General features: G+C 50.5%; 1 protein-coding gene across 4 annotated transcripts; it reads right to left on the bottom strand.

The window, feature by feature from the left end:
* Positions 1-534: 534 nt before the first annotated feature.
* Positions 535-25,810, bottom strand: USP2 (ubiquitin specific peptidase 2). 4 transcript variants are annotated; one of them, XM_023525826.1, is made up of 14 exons: positions 25,682-25,810; positions 17,144-17,961; positions 16,720-16,905; positions 5,310-5,360; positions 4,669-4,792; positions 4,365-4,476; positions 4,159-4,269; positions 3,890-3,954; positions 3,575-3,678; positions 3,412-3,492; positions 3,209-3,287; positions 2,872-2,979; positions 2,581-2,701; positions 535-2,295 (listed from the first exon to the last, which is right to left on the bottom strand). In XM_023525826.1, the coding sequence occupies exons 2-14, from the start codon at positions 17,918-17,920 to the stop codon at positions 2,208-2,210; spliced, it is 2,007 nt and encodes a 668-aa protein (XP_023381594.1). In that variant the 5' UTR covers positions 17,921-17,961; positions 25,682-25,810; the 3' UTR covers positions 535-2,207. The 4 variants fall into 4 exon arrangements, with proteins under 4 accessions (XP_023381594.1, XP_023381595.1, XP_023381596.1 ...); XM_023525827.1 differs by lacking the exon at positions 25,682-25,810 and adding an exon at positions 23,557-23,670; XM_023525828.1 differs by lacking the exon at positions 16,720-16,905.
* Between the last annotated feature and the right edge of the window lie 804 nt (positions 25,811-26,614).

Raw genomic sequence — 26,614 nt, forward strand, 5'->3', positions numbered from 1 at the left:
CAAGGAGCAAGTTTTGATCACTCCACATCCAGGTATATCCATCCACTCTATCTATATCCAGCCTCTGCTGGAGGCCTGTTTTATCTTGTCATAGGTCTATTTAGGCACCCAAGTGTGTCAACAGAGAACCACCAGAGTGCCCATACCAGCAGTTAAAAAGCAGACAGCTCATTTAAAGAAATTTCTATAGGTATACTGATTTTCTTCGGTGTGAGGACTGTATTGAGGTTAAGAGCGTGCTGAGATGCATGCTGAGAAACGGTGATATGACACCTCACCCCTAAATGCTTTGCTCAAAATAATAAACAAACGTGGCATTTAAAATATTGAAAATGTTTATCACTGAATCCAGATGAATATACTGTTCAAAATGTGTACTATTTGTTTTTATAAAAAAAATTATAAAGTGGGTAATTTTTTCCAGAACTTGAAATGTACAATTGGTTGAAGCAGTAAAATATCTGGCCACTAACATGCTAGGAGCTCTTCCTGGGTTCAAGCCTTCCCAAATCAAGATTCCATCACTTACCAACATATTTCTCAAAGCTATTATTTATTCTGTACAAGTTTCCACTGTACATTAGATGTTCTTCCACTCTTGCTTACACAGTAAACAAGTGTACACTAGCCCTTTGGCTCAGATTCATAAGTCTTCCCTGGAGAAGGGTGTCAGGCGAGTTAAACTTGGGGTATCTTTCTCTGATGCCTCCTCCTGGAAGCACTGGAAAGCTCCAGGCTCCAAGGGGCACACGCCAGGCCAGCTGTGTGGGTGCAAAGAGCTCCATGCACAGAGCTCTTTGCCTTGGTGCTGAACAGCTTTACTCCCTGGGACAGCACAGAATTTTGCTCAGCTACTTAGGGCAAATTGTGCCCATGAGGCAAGATGTCTCAAAAACACTCAGGCTCCAGCTTCCAGGGCTGAAGACTGGTATCAAGGAGAGCTGAGGGGTAGCACGGGCATCCCTGAGAAACTGGGTCCAAAGGGCCTGTGTCTAGGAGGCTCTGAGAAGGTGCGGGTGGGGGAAGGAAAGTCAGGGGAAAAAAGCATATTGAGGGAATAAATTAAAGGTGAGAGAAGCTCTAGGAATGAGGGGCTTGTGCTAGCCTTCAAACAGCTGGGGAGCAGACCAGGGGTGGGTTAGAGGAAGTGGTCAGGAAAAACTTGATACACTATCCTAAGAAATCTCCTTTTACCTACTCTCCTTCTCATCTCACTGCAATGCAAACAAGCCAGGGGCTAAGGGCACAACCCCGATCTCCCACAGCCAGTTTGAACATGGCACTGGGGAAAAGGGAAGAGGCTGAGGGATATTTCAGAGAGGGGCAGTTAACCCCTGGTCCCCAAATACTATAAGGCACAATTCTTAGAGGCAACTAGATTCCATCTGAAACACTGAAAAAACCCTAAAAACCGAAAACCAAGAACTTGTTAGATCCCAGGTCTACTGTGGCTGTGCTGGAGGTCTGGACGACACCGACCCAGCACCACTGAGGGCCAGCATTAGAAAAGTTGCATTTGAAGAATTAAAAAAAAAATGACCAGCACAACGTCCCAGCGGTGAAGAGGTGTGAAGGAGAGCATCTCCAGTCTGAAAACTTTAGTTATGGTAATTAAAAAAAAAAAAAAGTTGGGCTTTTAAAACCAAAAACAGCTTTTTTCAAAGATGTCCCCTGGTCTGTCCCCCTGGAGTTAGCAGCGTTAAGAAGGCTCTTGGCTCATGAGTGTTTGTCTTGCTTCTGGACCAGTGAACAAGGTCCAGGTGAAGATGGGGCGCCAGGCTCAGGCGCAGGAGCTTCCAGGCAGAGATCCTCCCAGCAGGCTCCAGAGGGCGCTGTCTTCTCAGGAGGAGCAGGGGCTGGAGCCCGCTGCAAGTGGATGAAGATCCTCTCCCCACAGTCCGCTGTTTATTACACTCAGGAAAAAAACCACAAGCTTAAAAATGCAAACAAGAGAAGCTGAGGGGGCACTGTGCTGGCTCTGGTCTCCATGTCCTGTTGATCTTGCATGACAGGTGTAGCTCAGGAGCACCTGGCTCCCCACTTCAGACCCTGACCAGGCTGCAGCAACTCCTGCTCGGCAGCTTTAGTTGACTTTATTTTTCTCTTGTCAGGTTGTTTTTTTTTTTTTTTTTTGTCTTAAAAAAAAAAAAAACCTTGGGGTGTGGGGCCACCACAGGGAAGGGAAAAAGGGATATAGCTCCTCACTGCTACATGCGGGAGGGTGGACTGGCCAATTCGTAGAAGAGCAAATAGGCGTCGCTGGTGCGAGTTTGGCTGGAGGACATGGGCGTGACACTGTGGAGAGAGCAGGGAAAAGTCAGAGCCTTGGTGTGGGGGGCCATTGGGATAGAGCTGCATGGCTGAGGGAGTGTGAAGGCCTGTGAGGGCCTGCCTGTAATCTCTCTAGTATACACCCGAGGCCAACCTTGTCTTCTAGAGATTCTTTGAATGGGCATAAGACTCATATAGGTTACACGGCTTTTTGGCTCACTTTTTCTGTCCAATCAAGGTAGAAGCCATACAGATGGGTGAGGTACAGGTGTCTGACAGCCAGCAGGCCTGTCTGAAACCTCATCTCACCTGGAGTCATTGAAAGTGTGCCATTCGCCTGTCACTGGACTCCGACAGTAGGCCGTATAATGGCCGCCCATAGTGGTTCCAGAGTGATTGGACACAGCATACAGGTTGTAAACAGCATGGTCTGAGGAGGAAACACAAAGTTTCAAGCACCTGAGTCACTTCTTTCCCCTCCTGCCTCTATTTCCAGTTTCAAAACTCACTCTTTAGCAGCTTCCCCTTCACCTCTTGGCCTCCCATCTGTATCTTAGATACCATGCCTTGTTTCTTTCTTTCTTGCTGAAAAATACTCACTGGTGTTTTCTGAGGCAAATTCTCTTAAGTCCAAGTCTCTTAATGGGAAATTCACAAATGTTGTGAGCTTGCTGGTTCGTATCCTGGATTCGGAGAACCGCTTCAGATCTGGTATTGTTGTGTGTCAAGGACAGACAAGGTGGCAAGAAAGAGTCAAAGTAAAGGAGGACTGCCTCCTAAGAGGGCGAGCATCCCTCAGGCAGCAGAAGAGCAAACAAGAAGACAAAGGCTATCCAGTCCCCTTTTCTCCTACTCTTCACCTCGGCCTTCACCTCAGCCCCTTGTCATCAGTCTCTCTCTAAAGTCAAGTCCCTGCCTTGATGGACCTTAAGGATACGAAGCACCAAGATCTTTGGGAACCTCTGGATGGAGAACTTCTTTATACATCGTTTTCTGGCTCGGCAGCGACAGCATGTCTGAAAGATATGATGAACAGAACTAGAGAGGACTGTATGAATACTGTAACTACTGGGCCGGATCTGCTGGTGACGGAGTTTTCCTAGAGAGGTCTCTTAGAAACCATATGGAAGAGTGACTTACAGGCTTTTCATCGCCATCAAGCACATCCTCTTTGGTGAAGAGCCTCATGCAGTCCATTAAAGTCACCTCAGGATAACCTCGCTGGGAGAGAAAAAAGTAAAGAGGTCAATGGCACAAAAGGATAAAAGTGGAGTTTCAAAAGTGGGTCAACAGGGGTGCATACCTTAGCAATGGGCAGCGAGAGGTCCCAGAAGGGATCAAAGACTGTAGAACAGTAACCACAATCGGTACATGTCAGGGAGCTCTTCAGTTGCCCCACAAAGAGATCTGGGGAAGAGATGGACATGCAGTGCTTAAACACAGGGAATTGAGCACATGGTTTTCTACACATCTTCTTTCTCACTGCTCCTGCCTGCTTGTTGGACACTGGGTAGAAAGAGGGCTGCCTGGAAGGATGATTCTCAGAGCTTTTCATGCTCTGCTCAGGAAAAAGCACTTTACAGAAAAAGCAGGCATTTCCCCCCATTCAAGCACTCACCTCCAATCCGACTGTCTTCCCGTTCTAGATATTTCCTCCACATCTGTCGCCCTTTCTCATCATCACTAGGAACCAGAGAGAAGACAATGGGTCAGAGCTTAAACCATGATGAGCTTAAGGTTCTATCAAGCTCAAACAATAATAAGTTTAACGTTCTATCAATATAAATACTTAATATTAAAAGTTCTCAAATTATTATCCCCAAAGAAGTAGGTAAAAAACTCAAATTCATAAAGTTTTACTTCCTACATCTTTCTCCTCTTACTTACGGAAGATGATCAAGGTTCTCAGGGCTGGACTTAGGCCTCACTGTTACTCGGTTCACTTCGTTGTGGAGCCCATCCAGAAGAAAGCGAAGAAACTCTTGAGCATCCTGCTGACTGAACCCAAAGAAAAGAGTGAGCAATCCCTCTCATCCCAAGAAGCTGCTGTTGCCACACCCACCTTGGGGAGGACGTGTCTGCAAGGCTCTTACTTATAGCCAACGAAGCGCGGTGCATATCTCTGGATCTGGGTCTTGAACTCAGATGGGCTCACCACATCATTGGGAGATGAAGTCCACATGGTCTGAATTAGTTTTGCAAACTCTATTAAAAGGAGAGGGTATAGAGGTAGGACATTTTCTATAAGCAACTCTAGAACTAGAATCCCAACAAAAACTGGGCAAAGAAAGAAAAATAAGACAGATACATATAAAATACAACTACTAGTACAGCAACAGCAGAGTGGAAAAGTGTCCACAGGGGAAGCAGGACTGTGTCCACGGATGGGTTCCTTACCTTCCATGAGGGCTGTGTGTGCATTGCTACTGTGGCTGAGATCTCGCATATAAAGCCTCTGCAGGCAATAATCTCTCAGCTCTCGGGTATTGCTCAGGCACTGCAGAATGGAGTTCATAAAGCACTGCAAGAGACGATCCAGATAATTAGCAGGGGAAGAGAGACCCTATCTGGCGTCTCTACTTACTTAGTACCAAAGGCCCTCACATTCATCTACCCCAGAAATGAATCCTCCCATAGCCTCAAGTTTCTCTCCCTATAAGTGAAAAAGGTAGAAGTGAGGCAAATTCCCACCAATGGCACAAGTCATGTAACTGATTATTTACTATACAGATGTATAAAAGCATGGCTGAGCTGGACAGAAGAGCGTGGGAAGTGATGGATGTCCTTGAGGAGAAAGATCCAGGAAAGTAGCTAGGCTGACAGTTAAAAGGGCAACTCCCCTCTAGCAGTGCTTCCTGCTGGAGGCAGGGGTGAGGCAGAGCCCACCAATTCTGTGAAACACCAGCCAGGAAGAGCAGATACCACCTGGCTTAAAGGGTAGGGAGTCAGATGGAGCCCGGAGGGGACTCTGGTTAGATTGTCCCAGTCTTGATAGTAGGGGGTGGTCCCAGGAAAGAAGTAGGCTGGGAAGAACTCACCGTGTTCCCAAGGTTTCGAAGACCAGCCAGACCCTGGGCGCTCTTGGAATTCTGCAAGCAAAGAACACAGGGCATATGAGGCTGAAGGCAAAGAGGCTAGGTCTGTGCCTGGCTCTTACATACAATCCTATCCCAGCTGGAGCCATAAGCATCAGGCCACACATATTATACTCTTCAACTTTAGTCTACATACCTTGTAGGAAAGAGGACTGAGGAATGCCTGTCATTTTCAATACTCAACAAAAATATTCTTGGGGTTTTTCCTTTCTTTTATTGACTATGTATTTTCCCCCATCTTTATATTACTCTTCATTCTCTGCCATATTGGAGAATGGAGATTAGAACTAGAGACTAGGAATTCATATATTTGGAAACATATTTGATTCCTGGCGACAAGAAATTTCAGGTCCCAAATCCAGGAACTATCTCAAATAACCTATATTTGTACCCCTAGATGTCCAATACGTAAAGCAGTGCTCATAATAAGCACTTCAGGGAGGTCTTAAAAAGTTCAATGACAAAACATTTTAATAGTTTAGATCTTTAGCTGGGAAAAACTCAAGTCAGCCAGCCATTATGAACTGCCAGAGACAGGTGGAATTCTTTCCAGCTGAGCTCAGCTCCAGAGGGCTGATTAAAGCCAGAGAATCCTCCCTGCCTGGCTCAGGTTTCAGCATCCCAACTGGCCACTGGCTGGGAATCCTTGTGATAGTAGATTGTGGCCAACAGAGGTAAGCACCTGGCTGAAGGTGCCACTATTGCTCATGTACCTATTGTGGAGGCTGGTGAGGGGGTTGGAGAAAGAACAGGTGCTAGCTAGGTTGAGAACTCTGAGCATGGTCTGTCCAGGTCAATGGCTAATCCCTGGCCCCACCTCCAAGGAGTCAGAAAACCTTCAGGTTCAAAGGGTTAAAGAAGCCTTCTGCAGCTGAGCCTGCCACCCCCGCCTCTCTTAGGGAGGGGGTCTGGGAACAGGCAACTCTGGAGCGACACTGGCTGGGGCATGCGTGGGGCCAGCTCAATCCTGATCAGAACAGGAGCCTGAAATAACTCAGCTAAAATTACTCATGCCGTGTGCTGACAGCCTCTAAGGCTGTCAGCAGCTCAAAGCCCATGAGGCTGTCAGCTCAAGGGGGTGGGGAGGGAAAAGGCAGGCTGGAGGGCTTTTCTCAGGAATTGCCATGCCGACCCCACAAGTAAAAGGATCCTTCCTTGCCAGTTATCAAGTCTAACACTAACAGGCAGAGAAGGACACATACCTAGAAGAGAGACCTAGTTTCCACCTGCAGCTAGAGAGAAAAGCCTGTTGGCAGCAGGTGGGGTGTAAGCATCCTTGAAGAGCTCTGCCAGGGCCAGACATGAAATTTGAATCTTACCTTTATGACAGTCTAAACCCTAATGTTCCAGTAAGAGAGACACAACAGAGTGCATTCCCTGGACAAAGACCTTATCAGCATTTTCAGGTAGACCTAGAGGACTCCCCTGGGGCCCAACAAAAACACTGCAGAAGTCTCTGCTTTGCACATTTGGAGCTAAACATTAAAACCTGCCCACAACAGAATATCCACTCTTACACCTATTTTTGGCAACGCTTTATTAGTTCTTACCCCTTGTGCCTCAGACAACATCTGTCTAAATAGGCTGTAGAAGCAAAGCATTCTACCACTGGTGACAGTGTCAGTGTCCACCAAAGTGGGCCCTAAGCTGAGAAAGTACTCACTTAGCACCAGTGAGGGTGGGGCAATGGGAAACTGGAGGCATCTTTCTACTGAGGCATTCTGTGGTGTTGATACCAACTCAGCCAGCGGGGTGAGGGTCAGGAAGAACCTGTCATCATCCACAGTTACTATTCTTGAGGATCTGACCCTACTAACAGCCTGGTCGGTGGGGAGATGGGGAAGCTCCTTTAAGGCAGTGCTAGGACCCTCAGTTTTCTTGAGGGGTGCCATGCCTTTGTCTAAAATTTCCTGAGCTCAAAACCACATACCAATTTCTAAGCACTCTGCCTAGAAGGTGGTTGGATAACAGGAGTCAGGGAGTGGGAGCAGAGGGGAGAGCAGGGCTGTTCTATGCCCAGCCAGATATTCTTCTGCCATGAATAGGAAATCAGGAGCTCTGGGGAAAGTCAGCACTTTCCATTTCAGAGGGAACAAAATGTCCCAGGAGTGACCTTTCTTACCACGAAAACAATCCTACCTCAGGGCTGACAGGGAGAGGCTAGAACTGGAGAAGTTGGAAGAGACCCTGCACAGCCGGCCTCTCACCAGGAGAGAAGGAAATGACTCCGGCTGGTATGCTGGAACTCACGTGCAAAGAGGTGAGAAAATTTGGATCAGAAACTTCCTTAAAATTAGCCACCAGCAAACCCAATTTTGACTAAATAGGACCCACTGTCCTAGAAAGTAGATGCCATCTTCAGTCAGTAAACAGACAACATTCACCTTCCAGTGCAGCAGCAGGGGGCTCAGGAAGAGCCCATTCTGGGTTAATGCTGAGGAAACATCTGGGTATATGGGCCGTATAAGAAAGTATGATTGAGGTTTGTGTCTTCACATGCAAGACCCCAGTAGAGGGCTTTCCTGCTTACTTCACCTGTGCCATGAGGGTCAGCCATGAGTCCTGGCTGCAGCCAAGGAGCCTGGTGTGGCTCTGGCACGGGCAGTGCACGCACTGCCAACACGGGAGCTGGTGCCTGTTACGTAAGATCTGTCAAGCTCTGGCCCCTTCTTCCTTCCCCAAGTGGGCAGTGCCCAGTCTTTAGCCTCAGCATTAGTCCGTGGCTACTTCATTTGAGGGATCCAGTGCCCACTTAGCAGTACTGGGGAGGGCTGGAAAAAAAAAGGGAAGTTGCCCTTTGCCACCTGTCTGCAATTCCTTTGCCCTTCATAGATAGGGTCAAAGGACCCCCGGTTACCAACCCTTTGGGATCAGTGGTAGGGGGAGGCAGACCCTTTCTGATTAGCCTTTCTTGCTGGGTTTTGGCCTTAAAGGAGTCACACCCGCAGAGTCCAGCGTGCTGCCCGTTCCCTCACATGCCGAGAACTAGTCAAGGTTACTAGGTGCTTTCCTGCACCTGATAGGTCTCAGTAATTGAAAGCCAAGAGCCACCTGGTGCCAGGGTTACGAGGGTGGGGAGGGACTCCGGACAAGACCTCAACAGGGTAGGGGGCTTCGAGTAAGCGTGAGATCACCTGGGGTGGGGGCATTCCTTGTCGGGAGACCGTGGGAAAGGAGGGGTGGGGGCTAGGAAGAATCCGTCCCCCGGCTAAGGGGGCGCGGCGGACTGGGCGCGGGGGGGGGGGCCCGGCGTTCCCGGGAAGTAGGCAGAACCCCAGGCCCTCCGCGTGGGGGTGCCGGAAAGGGGCCCCGCGTACCTTGGCTTTGTTGAGCAGGAGCCCCACGAAGGTAGAAAGCAGCAGGGAAGGGGAGAGAGGGGAGCGCGGCCGCAGCTCCTTGGCGAGGGCGGGAAAAGGGCCGGCGGGGGGCTCCTCTGGCAGGGTCACGGTGTACGAGGTGCGCATGCTGGGGGGCGGGCGGCGGGCTCCGCCCCACGCCTAACGTTGGCAAAGGGGGCACGGGGGTGTACCGCGCGGTCCCACAGCCCGGACGCTAAGACCGGCGAAGTCGCCACAGGACACCGTCCGCCACGCCCGGCGGTAACCGCTACGGCGGACCAACCGCGCGCTCCTCCGCCTCAACCTCCCCGGCGCGCGCAGCCAACAGCCCGGTCGCCGGCTCTGCTGCCCTGGCGGACTGACAGCCCCGCAGGCGCCTCGGGCCCGTGACGTCAGCGCCTGGGCGGAGCCTGCTCCGCCCCCTTCTCCGCCCAGTCCCCGGGAGCCTGCGGGGGATCCAGGAGAGGCCGCCTCGCTGTCCACCCCCGCGCCTCCCGTGGGTTGGGTACCAGCTCGGCCGCCCCCAGCCGCCAACTGGCCAGGCGAGCCCGTCGCAGAGGCCTGCAACCCCCTGGGAGGGCAGGACGGGAGGGCAATGACGTGGATGGACGTAGATGGGATAATGCTGAACGAAATAAGAAATCGTCTATAATGCCCGCAGACCGAGTGTCAGCCGGGCGAACTTCCCTTAAGGCAGCATACAATTCCTAACTTTTGGGGGACTGCAGATTATCCTGAGAACTCGACGAAAGCTCTGTAGTCTCTTTGGGGAAAAATGCACTTACACACAAACTTTTGTACAACATTCAGTGGGGACTCAGGCCCTCTTGGAGCCCAGCATCCACACAGTCCATGAGGGTAGATGAGCCCACGTTAAGGAGATAGATTTCCAAGGCTTCTGGACTGAGTGTCCCTCCTCCCTCCAGTCTTAGCTTGGCATATTATTAAGAGAGGCAATACTCATATTTTATAAGGTCCAATAGGTTACTGTCCCTTTTGGCCCCAGGTAAGAACCTTTTCTGGCCTCTTCTCCATCTTTCATAGAATCTCAAATTTTGATTTGTTTTTGGGAGGTGGGGCTAAAGTAACACAATGGTGGGGAAATGGTGCTCAGCTGGTGGGGTGAGGGTATACTCTGACCCTAAGTGCAGCAGTGCCTGAAGATCAGATGTCTTTGTGTTTTATTTGGTGCTACCTCTGCCTCACCTATCAGGGACCCACATAGAATCTGCCTGGAGAAAGTATCTTGTTTGGAGGTTGCTATTTTTAGCCAGTATTTTTAGCATTTAAAAATACTCTGAGAGGCAGCAGTGTGAGCTGTTACTCATCTGTGGCCTCCTTCTGTTCCTCTTGGCATGCTCATCCCCACATGTACACTGCGCTGCACACATGACCACAGCCACATGGGGAATGTGTCCAGAACACATGTATGGCTGTACCCTAGCCCACCCACAAAACAGCAATTTGATGCTAATGAGAAGGGAGCATAGATAGCTGCCCCCATGTTTTCCAGAAGTAGTGGTGGGAGGAGTAGGTAGGAGGCAGGAGCTGCAGGGCCTTCTACTTGGTGATAAACGAGGGTCATTTTAGGACGGGTGATCTCCACTGTCACAATCTTTGTCCACCTCCTGCTATGGCCAAACCTGGCCTCTGAACAAAACACAATGGCCTTTTTCTGTACATACACTTCTAACCACAGTCCTATACTGTCTGCAGCAAGCAATGCTTCCATTTGATCGCATCACTTTCCTGAAACACCTATAGCCACCTGACTCTTGCATCCAGTCCAGAAGCATCAGGTACCCTTGTCTCTGAGGTTGTCTGTCCATAGGCTCCTTCCATTGTCACCACCCTCTCTCTTTTCTGATCCCTGCCGCCAACCAACTTGCTCTTATTTCTCTGCTTCAGCACTAGCCTTCTCTCACTTAAAAAACAAAACTGTCACTGATTAAGTACTTACTAAATGCCAGGCACCGGTAAGTGCTTCAGATATATTATCCCAGTTAACTTCCATAACACAGTGATGTAGGAACTGTTATCTCTGTTTTATAGATGAAGAACCTTAAGATCTGAGAGTTCAAATGACTTGCCAGGACTAAAAAACTGGTAAATGACAGTGTGGGACTTTGAACTCAGACTTGTCCTATAGCAAAACCCATACTTTTAACAACTACTAGGAGATTTTGGAATGCCCTTCCGGCTCTCTACCAATTACCTCCTTATAAATTTTGCTCAACATTGTGTTTTCACCAAAGCCTTCTCTAATGAACTCCACCCAGCTCTAAACCGCCCGTTACTGCATACTCTTAGTCTGCTAGTATTCAGTTTATACTGTATTAATTTATCTTAATATATTTATCTTTGTTTTTTAAGTGTCTCTAAGACTTCTGTAAATGGTCTTAGATTGTATGTTGATTGTGCCACCACACCGAAACCTCCTCAAGGGCACAGTTGTGGGTTCTCTTAGGGGCTTCTTAATAAATGGTGATCTCATCTCTAACGGGGGCCAGAACAGGTTGTGCTGGGCATCCTGGAAATTCCACTGAGCCTCAAATAGTAAGGTGAGTCTGGTTTTGCATGAGTTAGGGTGCTGTAGGACTTGCTGTCCAACAGTAGCTCAGCCACGGGAGCTTTTGGCTTATCTCCCCATGACTTAGGCCAGTGATGTGAGTACTCCCACCCTAGGACATCATGGCATTCTGTCAGCATGCTCTCTTTTTCCTGGGATGCAGAAGGTGAGGGGCATTGCTGAGAAGAGGGAGGCCCAGATGGGGAAAGCTCTTTGAGAAGTCTGGGGGGAGGGGAAAGAATTCACGCAGGGTCATCTTGTCAAGCAGGTCTGACTGCTGTTGTACACAACCAAAAAAGAATTCTGGCTCATTTCTCAACTAGCCAAGCCCCTATGAGACCCTTTCTCTTCAGTGCCATATCATGAAGTGGGATGGATTAAAGACCCAGTTGGTCTCCTGTATCTGTGGGTTTCATTTCCACGGATTCAACCAAACTCAAATGGATAATATTTGAAAAAAAATCCCAGGAAGTTCAAGCAAAACTTGAATTTGCCTAGTGCCCAGCACATGAATGAAGTGATGTGTAGGCATACCCTGCTGCAGCCTATATGCAAATACAGGTTATGTGCAAATACTATACCATTTTATATAAGGGACTTGAACATTGGTGGAGTTTGGTATCTGAGGGGCTCCAGGAACCAATGTCCAGTGGATACGGAGGGATGACTGTAGTCTCTAGGGATCTGAATCTGGCTCTGGCTTCGTGACTCTCTGACTCCGATATACTGACCTGATCTGAGCACCATTCATTCTTGTAGCCTGAGATTGCCATTTCTCAGAGCCTGTGCTTGCCTTGCCTCCCCTGTAGGATAAGTACTTTTTCTTCACCTCAAATCCTTCCTGGCATGGATGGAGTATAAATAAATTAAACTCAGAATTAGCTCTGTGAGGGCAGGACTGAGAGTATTTTGCTTTCTAAGATCTTAGTGGGAAGCTTGGTCCGTGGTGTGGAAACACTGTGCAAGCCCAGGCAAATGCCTCAAGCCAGTGGCCCTGCTCCCAGTACACAGCTGTTATTACCACTGCAAACGGAAAGACTGGTGGCCTGACTGACTGGTTGAACTGGTAAGGGTTCAGAGTCCTTGTTGGGGGCTGGGCTTTCAGCCCACAAGTGCCCTTGGGGAGGGAGGGCTGGTAGGAAGCTCTGCTTCTCTGTATCAATCTTACCCTATGAGGCCAAAAGCTCTGTATTCTTTGGAGCCTCAGGACAGTCTGGCCTGAACCAGCTGGATTCCAGAGGCCCACACACTTCCTTCTCTTGCTTATACCTCTGTTCAGGGCACCAGTTTTATGTATCCATTAAGGTGAGGGTCACTTGTGTAGCTCTGGGCCCTGAAAATGATGTTCATTTCTAGAGCTGATGGTCAGTGGAACGTCTCTGCCAGGGCAGGGAACATTTTGCCAGGCTTAGATTAACTTACACGTTGCTGAGTACCACCCCAACACCATGTTAACTCATGAAGACATCCTGGAGTGGGGGTGGAGGAGGAAGCAGAGAGGATGGTGCTGGGCACTGATTGAGAAACTGAGCCTGGGTAAGGCAGCACCAAGGCCAACAGCCAGGACACAGCCCACAGCCAGGCTTCAAGAGACAGAGACATCAGTGTCTTGATGACTCTAATCACAAACCATAAACCAACTGCCCTCCTTCTCTCAGCAGCTGATAGTGGTCCTGGCCATGGGACCCCTCTGGCTTAAGGTGTCCTCTGAGTGACCTTCTCATGCTGTCAGCACAGATTCAAGCCCTCAGGAAGTACAGCTTTCTTAGTGTGGCTGACTGGGTGAGGACAGGCCCCAAGGTCTCAGGCAGCTAAGCTGGACAAACAGGACAGCAGAGTTGTTGTTCAGAGTGGCTGAGTAAACAGTGAGAAGGCAAGGGATGAAAGAGGAAGGTCATACTTCTCACCTAGGAGCTCTAGGGCAGCCCTGTCATCCTTAACTTGTCCACCCCCTCCCCACCTCACGGCAGCAGTCAAGTCCAAAGTCCCACCCAAGAGAAAAGTTATATGACCTCAGCTTATATAATCTCCCTGTCACTGACCAGCTGGAAACCAAGGCTTCAAGAGATGAGTCAGCAGCCCCAGGGGCAAATAGGACCCAGGTACTCTAGGTTCTCAGACTTTTTGCTCCCAGCACCAGGCCCCAGAGCAGAGGGCAATGTGTGTGGAGAATGGGCTGGGCCAGGCTCTAAGCCTCAGTTCCTGGCATTGCATCTGAGCAGCAGGTGCCTGGCCTGGAGATTGTTCTCTGGAGGACTGACCCCTAACTCTTCTTTGGGAGAGAGGAGAGGGTGGCCTAGGCAGGGCAGGGAGAAGGTAAGGCTGAGGCTGGCAGGCAGAATGCCAGGGCTGGGGAGGGAGCGGCTGGAAGGGGTGGAGTGGAGGAGGATTAGGATGGATTGTAGGGGTTAAAGCATTGCCCTGGCAGGGCTCAGTGGGAACAGCTTGTCCTTCCATAGGCTAGGGGAACAGGAGAGGTGGGGCAGAGTGGGGACATGACCAGGTTGGGTACTTGGGCTCCTGGTTCTCTGCAGGGCCAACTCACCTGGCTTGGAGTCTCCACTGGGAGTAGTGAAAGCTTTTTTGTTATATACCAGTTCTGAACCATCACATCTCTCCTCTACAATCTGTCTGCATTTTAAACAGAAAGTAGAGCCTGGGGCAGCCCTCATTTATCCTAGGCTGAGCTGCATCCTGGGGGACCGGCACTTTATTGGCGCTTCTGCAAGCATGGAAGGTTATTCAGAATTCATGTCTCCTCCTTCACCAGTTCTGTGTTTAGCTGAGTCTGTGATATTCCAAGTTCATGTTGCCTGTTATTGTTAATGAGGGGAATGAGTCTGGTTAGAATTGTTCTGTGCCCTGGCTGGGGCCTGCTTTTGACCTCTGTTTATGAATGCCAACTGTAGTTCAAGTGATCTGTTCCAGGGGCCTCAGAGGTGTCAGATCAGGCTTGATCTTGCCAAAGGAGCACTTTCTTACCTTTGTTCCTCCCAAGGCTGCTCCCCTCCCGACTCTAGTCAGCTGCCAAACGCCCCTTTTCTGTCATCTTTTCCACCTTAAGTTTACACAGACTCTTCCATAGCATTGTACTGGCTTCAGATTCTTCTACATCCATTATTTGCTTTGAGCCTCATGACATCCCTATGAGATGGGCAGGGCAAATATGACCATTCCTTTTTATGGATGGTCATATAGGAAACAGAGCTCAGATGAGAAGTGTCCAAGGTTAAAGAGGCAAACCGTTCCTTCTGGTGGTCACAGCAGCCCATCCCAGCTGCAGAAGACCTCTCCCTTTCCCATCACCTATGACACTTAAAAACATCGAGGGCTGCCTTCTATTGCAGCTATTTTAAGAACTTATTTCCCCAAGTTAATTGTGAATGCACTGAGGGCAAGGATCAGGTGCACATATCTCTTGCTTCCCAAAGCACCTGGGAGGGTGCAAGGAGGACAAACATTCATTGAGCACCTACTTCATGCCAGGCCCTTACACACACAACCTTCAATTCCTCATGATAATCTATGAAGTGGGAATTCTGATCACTCTTGTTTTACAGAGGAAACAGGTTCAGAAGTTAAAGAACTCCTCTGAGGTTATACTGTTAGTAAGCTGAGCTCTGTAAATGAATGAACGAGAAGGTAAGATCCCCAAATGCAGCTGTAAAAAGAAACTACCCAGTTTTAGAAAGAAGTGGTCCATGCCCCATGAGCAGGATTGTTCTCACTTTAGCAAGACCTAGTCAGCTCCAGATGAGAGTGCTGAGGAGAGAGGGGGTGAGGTTAAATCAGGGTCTTACACCATTGACCTATTAGGGGTCTTTCCCAGTTGGCAATATGTGAGTGTGAGCTCAGAGTGGAACACTAAATTAATTGTAGAGTGTTATTGGCATTACTTAAGTGTATTGTGAGCTGTTTCTGGAAGGAAAGGAAGGATGTTAGGGTGGCTAAGTGTGCCCCAGGGTGATCTGCCATTCCTCCGAGGTCCTTTCTCAAAATTCCCCTCACCCTGCCTCTGGGAGTGGGGTTGGGGGTGGGACCTGGGTATCCACTTTGAGTGGAGTGGAGGGCAACAGACTCCAGGGAGGTTCAGGATATGTCTGTTAGAAGGAGGCAGAGTCCCATTGTATGCTACCCAGGAAAGGTGGAGACCTTGCTCTCTCATGATTGGGGCTGAGGGTGGGTCTGCACCTGATTTGTGGAGAGGAGGTTTTCAACCCTTAGCGTGCTTATTACCTGAAGAGCTTGTGAAAAGGGCAGATTCCCAGGCACTATCTCTAGAGTGTTTGATTCACAGGATCTGGGTGGGGCCCAAGTGATTCTGATGCAGGTGATTCTGATACAGGAGGTCTGCAGATCCACTTTGAGGAATCAGAAGCCTCTAGGATCTAAGCCCCTCCACTGAGAACCATCTTCTAATTTTCCCCGAGATGAGCAACACCAGACATGCCCAAGTGAATTATACTCTAATACGAGCACATGTTCCTCAGAAAACACGATCTCTCTCCCAGGCCACCTGTGTTGTTTCCCACTCATCTTCTACACTAGCCCTCCAGTGTAGTAGCCAACCCTGCCCTGCCAGGGTCTGAATGTCCTGGCAGGCACTAGCTTTTTTTTTTTATCTCTCATGGCACTTCACAGATGGCCCACCAAGGCCAAGACTCTCTAGGTAATGTTATCAAAGTCGTCCTCTCAAGACCCTTTAGTTATGCCAAGCTTCAAGGTCTATGACCCAAAGCCCCACCCCTGTTCTGCACCCCTGCTCCATTTATCTGGACAAGCCCCCTAAGCAGCATTTCTTGCTGTGACGTAGCTATTGTTTCAAAAAGGCACATGTTCTAGGAGTAGGGGAAGGGCTTATAAGGTAACAGAGACACAACACTTAACTCTCCTGCCCATATGCTTGCCTGTCTATCTGCCCATCCACCCATCCATCTACTCCACTCACCATCCACACATGCAATTAGCAAATCAGCTGAGCTCTGCACTGCTCTAGGCACATGGTAAGGGATCTAGAGATATGCTTTCTTTCTCATCCTCTGAGCATTAGCCACCTAATGGGTCACTAACAGCTACAGAAAAGGCAGAATGTAGTCTGTGCCCTAGGAGAGGTATGTTCAGGGATTAGATGCGAGTGAGACCAGCTAGCCTTTGCTCAGCAGAGCCTCTTCCCTCATTTTAAGCCCAGGCAGGACTGGAATATAGAGGTACTGGAATATAGAGGTACTGGATTGTCTAAAGACCTAGACAAGTTTCTCCACCACTTTCTCCGAAGACACATGATAAGGACTGCTGTCCTGGCACCCTGGTCCTGATCCAGTTAGTGTCATAAGAGAGGACCTCTTCCCCAGTGACTAGGCCCAAAGGCTAAGCTAGGTCTCCAGGCTGGGAAGCGAAAGCCTGAGCAGGAGGAGAGATGCAACCAGAGCACAGAGGCCGCTCTTACCACAGAGAACACTGGTGGTCTGGGGGCCTCAGCATCCAGTCCAGGATGAGGCAGGGCCTGCATGGGACCCTGGCATGTTGAGTGGAAAAGTAGAGGGTAGGAATCGTAGTGCATGTGGGTGTAACTGTACATTTCCGGGAGTGCTGTTGGACCATCGTCGAGTGTACAGGTCCTGAAGTGGGTTTCCTGGGGAGAGTGGGAGAGCCTCTGAACAGGACAGTGAGCCACGAGGGCACCAGATATGCCTAGATGACTTCCCTGGCTTGTCGGCACTAGGGCTGCAGGAGCAGTTGCCAAGAGATTTGGGAAGAAAACCTCCACCTTCGATCATTAGTCGAGTTGGGAGTCTTTCCCTCAACCTGGCTCTTCTATATCAGTGGTTGCCTCCCCAGCCCATCACCGGGTCCCCAAGAGGCAAACTCACCATAGTTTCTCGCCCTGGGGAGCTGGAGCGGCTGGGCCCAGGTGCCTGGCCCTTACTCTTCTCCCACAGAGTGTAACGGCCACTGGGTCGGTAGGTGGGGCTGAGGACTTCAGGGACTCGTGAGGGAGGGGTCTGGGTGGGCACCTGTGGTGTGCTCCCCTTGCGAGCATAGTTCTCCAGATAGTTGGCCAGGTATTCGGAGCGGCTGGCTGCCTGGTAGAGCCCCTGCAGGGCGCACAGCTCCTTGCGTGTGCGGGCCAGCATGGGGCTACGGCCCAGGTTCCCAGGGTCTATCCGGTAGTTATCTGAGGTCCGCAGGCTGGAGAAATCCCTGGCCAGGTCTAATTGACTGTTCGACCTCTTCTGGGTCAGGGTTACCCCCTGATCACGAGCACTCATGGGCAGGTAGCTGAGGGAATTGTTGGTTACTCCATAAGGGAATCCACTGCCCCCGCTGAGTCCACTCCCTGAAGGCCGCTCAGTGCCCCGAGTCTGGCTCTCTGCCCGCTTACCACCCCCGGTGATGTCTGGTCTCAGCAGGGAGCGGCCCCTGTCATAGTCCAGGATGGAGGAGGGGCCATAGGTACGGGGACAGGTGAGGAAGCTGGTTGGGGGGCCTGGCTTGAAACCAAGCTTCTCCTTCTCCAGGAAGGAGGCAGCCAGGTTGGCCCCGTAGGAAGAGGGAGTGTAGGTGCCATAGCCTGATTTGGCATAAGGGGCATCTGTGTAGCGGGCCGATTCTGTGTAGCGCTTCAGGGTGGAGGAGAGCTGGGACATCCTTCAGGGCTGCACTCAGTGGGGCCTGGGAGCCTCATGGGCTGAAAGACAAGGAAAGCAGTTGTCAGAGGGCCTTGTCAGGTGTCAGGCTCCCACTGTACCTGCTCTTCATCCCCAGTTGGCCAGAACCTTAGATCTCAACAGTCCACTTCCACAAGAGGTTGGCCTGCCACTGAGAAATAAGCCTATGCATGTGCATGCATGCATGTGCACACAGGTCTGCACTCACACATTCATCACACCTCTGCGAGAGCACAGAGGTTACTGGCTCTTATAAATGACACAGGGCAGTCAATCTCAGCATATCCTGGCCTCTTTGAGTGCTCTACTCAAAGACCCAAACATGAAAGCAGGGACTGCCCACCCTCTGCAGCCCTCCAAGCCTCACGTAGTATTCCAACCCAGATCCCACCAGCTTCCTCTCCTCAGCTTCTGCAGAAACTCCTGAGCTGGAGGGATGCCACCGCCCTCACCCTCTGGACTGAGAACAGTGGAGAGTTCAAGAGTTAAGACTGTTTCCCTCCCTCCTGACTGTGCGAGCTGGAGTGGATCAGCTTCCTGGTGAAGAAAAAGAGGCTCATTAGAGGAAATAATGGGGGCTGGGAGGAGGCGGTGGTGAGTGAGCATGTGGCTGAGAGGGGGCTTGGTCTCTAGACCCCAAAGGAGAGTCCTTCCCTGGACATGGTCACCTGCTGTGGGGGTACGGATAGGGATCTTTGCGTGGTAGTGTGGTAGAACCCACTCTCTTCACTGGGTTGTGTTTTGTTCTAAGTAGAGTTAGGGTCTGTGCCCTTCCAGGAGTTCCCCTACCAACATCCATCCCCAACTGCTCACGGGGATAATGACTTGTGCAAAGGGGGCCCCCTAGAGGCTAAAATCCTGAACTGCAGGAAGCACTCCCTGTACTTAACTCCCAGTCTTTACCTCTGGGGTGGGTCTGGTGAAGGAACACAGAATCTCAGAATTAAGGAGTTTTGAGGGCTCTAAAGGGTCATCCATTTTAACCTCTCTGTTGTACAGATGGAAAAAGTGACGCTAATTTGTCCAAGGTCACACATTTGCAAAGCTGGGATTGGAATCCAGGTCTTTCAGATTTCTAGCCCAATGCTCTTTCCACTTTACCTCGATTCACCCCTTCTCATCAAATTTAGGCTCACTTGGTGACCTATAAAGTCCCTCCATTACTCTAAATTCAGAGGTTTTATTTACAATGGAGCTGGAGAGCAAAGGTGCTTTGGAAAGAGTAGCAAGTGGGATCAGGCCCCTTTCCTGAGGGCCATCAGGGGCTCTTGGGAGATTTCGGGGGTGGGAGGGCAGAGTCACCCACAACTCTCAGAGTAGTGTGTACAGGGGCTGGTTTTGACCCTCTCTGTGATTGACTAACTGGGTGATTTTGCCCTAGTCATTTAACCATTTTGAGCCTCAATTTCTTCACCTGTAAAGTGAGTATAATCATCATCATGATTCCTATTTCATAGAGCTGTTGTGAGGAATAAATGAGATAATAACGTGTGAAAACCTTCAACACTGACAGTAGTTATTATCTCTTCCCTCGGCTCCTGCTGCCCAGCTCGTCCCTTTGTTGGCCTGTAATATTATCAGAGCTGGCTATCTCCTGGCCTTGGCGGCCTCTGACCTCAGCTCTGAGCACCAAGGCTTCCCCCAGCAACCCCCAGTGAGGTGAGCCCCCAGTGAGAAGAGCCCCCAGTGAGATGAATGGATGAGCAGGCAGTGGCCAGTCTAGCTATTTAGCAGTTAGTGGCTTGGGCAACCCACAGCTATCCCCAGGCTGGTTGGCCAGCTCATTAGGGCAGAGAGGAGCTGGTGCCAAGCCTCAAATGCTGAGGGCTTGGCAGAGAGCACTAGAAACTTAGTCCATGCAATTTTCAGTACAGGCTGGCATCAGAAAAACCTAGTCCACATTTATAGTCCACTCTTTCCTACCTGGCCTAGGGACGCCCTACCTTTGTGTGTACTCCCTTGTCCACTGCGCTTCCACCTCCAGCACAACTTTCACCCCTTTCTAAGAAAAGGTAGCTGTAGGAAGACCTCATTCAGGGTTGAGGGGAACCACAATCTTTCTTCCCATTCGTTTAACTTTCTAAGGTGTGGACAAGAGAGTGAAGCCTGAGGGTGGCCGGGGGAGACACAGAGGCAAAGGGGGCTGGGGCTGGGACCAGTCCTGCTCTCTTTCACTATTGATGAGAACTCCATCAATAATTCAAAGTCAAAGAGACTCCAGGTCTCAGGAGCTGGGCTCTGGGACACTGGGCAGCCAATCAGATACGACCCTCCACCCCCATGAGCTCAGAACTCCTCCCTAGACTCTCTCTCCCTCTCTCCCACACTAAGGCTCCCAGGAATTGGTATTCTGCAGGCAGTGCCTCAAGCTTGTGATCTCTCTTGGCCCTAATGATGCAGAAGTGCAGGGGCCATACAAGGCGTAGCCTGGATAGGGAAGGCCGGCCCTGGGACAGCTGATAAGTAGCCCTGGGAAGGGTCAGGGACTGGAGATGGAGTCATACCTTTTGGCCCAGAGTCTTAGGAGGGCTCCTAAATCCTTGCTTTCCTGTCTGTTCCAATCTGGCAGGTAACTGACAGATGGCCCCCCCCTCCCCGGAGTAGCCCTGGGTGGGTGAGTGGGGAAGTGTGTTATGCTATTACTAACAGTGCCTTGGAAGCTGCTTCTCAGCACTGACCTCTGGCTTACAGTTCCCATGTCTGGGGAGAGAATCCCTACTGGGGCTGAGGTCTTGAGCATGCCTTTCCCATTCCCCAGTCCTCCAGTTTCACTCTTGAGAAAAGTGCTAGTATTTTCCAGGTGAGCAGGCACCTTGGGTTGGTGCCCCTTGGCATTACCTGGCAGGGGTGACCCAGAAAGCTTCAGAATGCACCATGGGTGGGAGAGTGGGCCAGGGCCCTGGCCTTTGCCTTGTTGCACAAGACAGGGACAGGATGAACACTCACATGGCTGCGGGTCTCCTTGAGTCTCTCCGTTGCCACAGGAACAGCCTGAACTGAATGGCCCTTTCATGGGGCAGTGGGAGGCAAGCCGATTGGCTGGGATCCCCCTACCTCCTCCCTGCCCAGTGCAGGGGTGGGGGGGGGTAGGGAGTGGGGGGGGCCCTGATGCCTGGCTCCTTTTCATTGTTTACCCAGAGCTGGCAAGTGCAGGCATGTGACTGACTCCAGGGGGCACCTCCCCAGGTGCTGTCACCTCAGACAACAGGGGCCGTCCACCTGCCAAGCTCCTCCTCCATATCATCTTCAGAGGTGCCTCCACTCTTTTTTGCTCTTGCCAGAGTTTCCCCTCATTTTTCTCAATTTCCCCCTCTTGGGTCAGGCAGCAGCATTCCTCTGCACAGAGTATTCAGCTTCCTGGTAGGACATGTGAGTGAAGCACAATCACCCTGGCCAGCAGGTATTGAACACCTCTGGACTAGGTACCACGCTGAATGCTTCACATGCAGCCCTAACTCCAGCACTCAGACAGCCCTCGCCACATGCCTGGTGCTCTTCTAAGTGCGCTCATACAGAGTGTTCCCAAAGTCTCAGTGCAGTTTTTAACTTTAATTCTTTTTGGAAGAATAAATGCCTTAAGCTTACAAACATCATTTGAAGTTTTAATTTTTCACATTAAATTGAAATTAAAAATATTTTTATTCCAAATTTAAAAACTAGACAAGAAATTTAAATAATGAAACATCCAAATGAAGCATTTAGCATTCATATTTCTGAAGTTATTAAAGCTTAAAATTGCACTAAGACTTCTGGGACACTGTGATTAACTCATTTAATCCTCACAACTGCTCTAAGCAGTAGGTGCTATTATTATGCCCATTTGCAGATAAGGAAACGAGGGTTTGTGGAAGTGATGTGGATTTCCCAAGGTCATGATGGGAAGAGTGGCAGAGCTGTGTTCTGTCTTCTAACAGCCACCCTGAAGCCAAGCCTCCCACTTCATACTATCTTGACCTCTCCCTGAGGTGTAGTGTTGGGGCATCCAGGCATCACTGTCTAGGCAACAGCATGGCAAGTACAGACTTCCGTAGGAGCACTCCTTCCGAGTTTCCACTGCAGGGGAATGAAAGCGAAGCTAGGTGCAACCTGAGCCCCAGAACAATACTGATCAGCTGAGAGATGGCCCAGGAGGCCTCCATTTCATCTGTGGTGCCAAGCTCCTGCGTGCCCCCTGGCACTAGTGTCTAGCTCCAGCCAGGGCCCTTGGCCTGAGGCCTGGTTATGGACATAGCTTCCAGCTTCCTACCCTTGCTGCAGCTCGGCTAGCTCCACAAGGTACCCAGGCTGGGTGAATCAAGGGTTAAAATGAACCCTGTCCCCCTAGGGAAGCCAACCCTCTTACAATCAGCCACTGTCATTTCCTATTGCTCATGTGAAAGGCTCCCTAACCTGCCCAGCCAGGGGAGGGACTTGCTCCCCAGGAATCCCAGGCACTCCTGGCCCCCAGGGTAGGGGATGGGTAATGTTCCACATCCCAGCAGCCTTCCTGGCTCCTCTCTGCCCAGGTCGGCTCTGCTTTCTGGGGTGAAGGCATGCCAGCTTCTGTGGCTTTGCCATTTCCTGGATAGAAAGTCTCTAGGTGGTTTTCAGAGGCATGCCTCAATAGGATTCAGTCCCTTCCCTCATGCCCAGATGTCCAGGACAGGTGAGTGGAGGAGAACCAGCCAGTCCTGTCAGGTACTTGGGAACCTTCACAGTGGTGATGTCAGAGCTTCCCACAGCCACTTGCCAACAATGAAGGAAAAAGGCACTGCTGATGTGCTGATCTGAAGGGCAAAGTGGGCTGAGAGAGGGACCCTGTCTCCCTTTATCTACACTCTCCAACCCTCACTCTCAGCTGCTCAGGCACTGTCTGGGCACACGTGTCAACTCCAGGGTTGAGGGATGTCCCGGCAGGTGTGGAGGATGCAGGTAGAGTGGAGGATTGTGGGCGGAGCAGGATATTTGTCCTCACATAGTCTAAGAGTTTGTCTAGGAGCCTCAGCCTGCCTCCTCCCCTCCAACCTGTCACTAGTACCTCGATTTCTCATGAGTACCTCGATTTCTCATGGGCTGGCACCCACTGACCCATCAGTTTTGTGCCTAATTGTTTTGCATGCCTTGGCTGGGGGCTCATCCAAGGGAATTTGGATCCATCTCTGTCTTGCTCCTAGTAGTTGCCCAAGGGCTGGGAGAGGGGCAGGAGAAGAGGTAAAATAGATTGGAGATTAGAGCAAGAATCCTGACTGGTAGAAAAGAAGTGAGTGGGTAGGCCCAGGGTAGTGTGTCTATTGGGTGCTTCTAGGTTTCAGGTTGGGAGGGGGTAGGTATCTCTACACTGCCAAGAAAAGGCAATGAAATGGGCCCCGAGGCAGTGCTGGAATCCTTAAATTCCCTTTTCCAGCCACCTCTGTCCAGGCACTCTTCTGGTGCCCCCTCTCCAGAGAAGAGTGGCTTTCTCCCTCTCCTCCAGGACTTCATCTTTCTTCTGTCCTTGGGCCTGAGCCTTCCTTCTTGCCCACAGCACCCATTGGACCTGACGGGGCAACCTCTCAATTGTTCCACTAAACAGACAGTCCAGGGCCCTCTGTTCACTGGCACTGTGAAGCTCAGATACTAACGGAGCAGCTACTGACCTGTGTCCAGGGGCAATGAACAGGATCTGGGGGCTTCTCCTTCCCCAGCAGGGCCAGAAGCGCAGTGGAGAGGCAGTGGTGAGCTGGAAGGCTGGAGTCTGACTCTGGGCTGGGTAATCCGGATCTCAGGTTACTGACTCTGATATATATAGTATCTTATCTGACCTCACAGAGATGGCTGGCTCAACTCACTTGCATTCCAAACCCGAGGAGAATTAAAGGGACAGTGACAGGCCCTTCCTCAAGGGGCTGCCCTGATGGGATGATGCCAGGTAAGGAGATCCTAGAGAACCCTTTGAATGGGGACATTTTGAAGTGGAACAGAGGGAGGATCCTAGGGGAAACAACTGGGAAGAGGGTAGAGGGACAAGGCTGGAATTGAGGAAAAATATGGAGAAGGAGATATCAGTCACAGAATTAAAGAAGGCACAGTGCTAATCCAATTCCTTTACTTTTGAGATGGAGAAGACATCGAGATGGACAGCAGCTTGCTCAAGGGCACACAAATCATGGGAGGCAGTGGGGGACCAGCTCTCAGGTTTCTAGTCCGAACTCTTTTATAATGGACTTCTAGGCCTGGGCTTGTATTCTAGTTCTTTCCCTTTTATTGGCTCTGAAACAGTAAGCAAATTACTTAGGCTGTCTGAACCTTAATTATTTAATTTGAACAACAGTAATAGATATAAACTCTATACCTCACGGTTGTGAGGATTAAATTAAATAATGTTTATAAATTTCCTGGCATGTAGCGATAATTATTATTATATTGAATACTTCCACTTATTATAATTAGTGGTAGTATTTGTAGTAGCACCTTCCAGGTAAACAGTCTTAGGGAGAAAAGGGCTTCTGGTCTACCCCTCGTAGTGCCCTGTTCTTATTCCAGACAACAGCTCCCTGCTTTTCTGAGCTAGTCCATGTCCCGTAATCGGCAAGGGCAAATGAGATGTGCTACATTCCCAGCTGTCTAGCCCACTCAGCTGAGAAGGGCCAGGCCCATTTAGGCTCCTTTCCCGTTTGCCTAGAATAATATAGCAAGTGTGGCTTCTCCCAGCCTACCAGGAGAAAGCCTGGCTGCTTTGGGGTGGCTCCACTCTACCTGTAGAAGTGCTCAAGATTCCAGGGCCACAGAACTGGGCTGGACAGGGTCACAGGAGGAAGGAGAAGGATTCTTAACCTCTCAGGTCTTGGTGCACTTGTTGGCTCCCAGTCTTTTTCTCTATGGCTCTCCCTGTAGACGGAGAGTCCCCAAGATAGTGTCTCCACCCTGTCTCAGCAGAGGCTACTGACTAAGCTTGTGTCCTGATGATGCACTTCAGAGGACGCCCTTGTCCCTGGTCCTCATTCCAGGGCTTGTGATGACTCCAGTTTGGCATGCATCTACAACATCAAAGGAGTGGGGGATGCCCCAACCCCAGCACAACCAGCTCTCCTTCCTTCCACTTTAGGGGGTCTAACTTAGGGGACCTTTTCATGCCCATGCCTGGGGAAGTGAGCATCAGCTCAATCTCCAACTCAGCCCATTCCAAAAGCAGCCAGGTCAGGAAGATGTTCCTTCCTCAGAGGACAGCTAGAATGGGTTGGCTAGGGCTTCCCTTGGCTCAATCACTTGCCTTGGAGCACCGCGCCTCCTTCTGGTTTGGGATTGGTGAGATTTTCAAAGATGCCTCTTTCTGATTTGGGATTGGTGGAAAATCTCCCCTTCCACCTGACTACTGTACCCCTTTGACAAACTGACCAGCGGTAGCTGCCCCTGGGAGCTTTAAGAGGAGAGAGTGAGTGAGCTGCACGCACATGTGAGGAAGGGGTTGTTAGTGTCTAGACTCATGCCACACTCATGCCATATCCCACATAGGACACAGAGACCTGGACCTGCCAAAGCAGCATTTCCTTAGAACACATTGATCAGCACACAGATGGTTCTTCCTGGCATCCTAGGCTGTCAGCTGGCAGGCCCCCATACACAACTGGCATCCGCAGCTGGAGCTCCTCCGCGCAGCTGGCATTCGCCCTACATTTCTAGTGCCCATTCTGCCCAGGCTGTCGTGGATACCTTACTTTTTGAGCCTCAAACGGCACTGACCTCCGCGTCCCTCCTCCCCAGCCTCCGACAGGTGGCACGTACCTGCTTCTTGGAGGTTGGACGAGTCGAGCCGGGCACAAGCATGGAGCTGCGGGTGAGTCCCAGCTGGTACTGGCGCGGCGCAGTGAGCAGCAGCTGACGCAGAGGGCTCCCTGGCCTCGGCTCCTGCCCGCCTCTCCCCCACCTCCGCCGGGGGCCCAGAAAGGACCTCCCCGGGAAATCGGCGCCACCTAGTGGGCTTCCCGGGCAGGCAAAGCCACACCCCGCGTCTCGCGTCACTGAGACGCATCACGGCTATTGGCTTGAAACCATTGTGGCGTAGTTAGAGCCCGGCTCTCCTTGGGTCTCCCTGGAGACTCGTATACAGAACCACGTGGACGAAAAGCACGCGAGTTTGGAGGGGCAGGAACACAAAGAGAAGTGGACAGGAATGTGACACCAGCGGGTAGCCGGAAGGTATTGGGAAAGATGAAGGAATCATGGGGAGAAGACCCAGAATTTGAGAGACAGGGCATATATATATCAACTTTCAGTTTTTAGGGGTGGCCTGGGAGAGGGCCTGTTCTTTAGCCTCTTCTTTTTCTCTACTCTTAAAGACACTGCTCATTTTACTAACTAACATGAGACCAGTGATTGGGGATGACAAAGGAAGCATAGAGTCAGTAGAAGGGGTTCTCTTTGGTCTTTCAAGAAAAAACTGAGACAGAACTTGAATTTTTGCCGCTCTCATTCTTTATTTATAACCTTTCCCTCCTCCCCGCAGGTGGTTAAGAAAACCACACAGCCAGGTAGATTGGTGTCAAGGCAAATATAGGTTTTCAATTTCACCTGGACCATCAGTCCTAGAAAAATAGAGCCAGTACACCAGGCCCCCGTCCCCTGAAGGCCCAGCTGCCTACTCTATCTGTGAGAGTGCTCTGGATTCCTTAGCACCCTCTCCCATTCTTCACAGCTGATGTTTCTTTCCATTACCAC

This window comes from Pteropus vampyrus, unplaced genomic scaffold, assembly GCF_000151845.1.
Source record: "Pteropus vampyrus isolate Shadow unplaced genomic scaffold, Pvam_2.0 Scaffold633, whole genome shotgun sequence".
Lineage (NCBI taxonomy): Eukaryota > Metazoa > Chordata > Mammalia > Chiroptera > Pteropodidae > Pteropus > Pteropus vampyrus.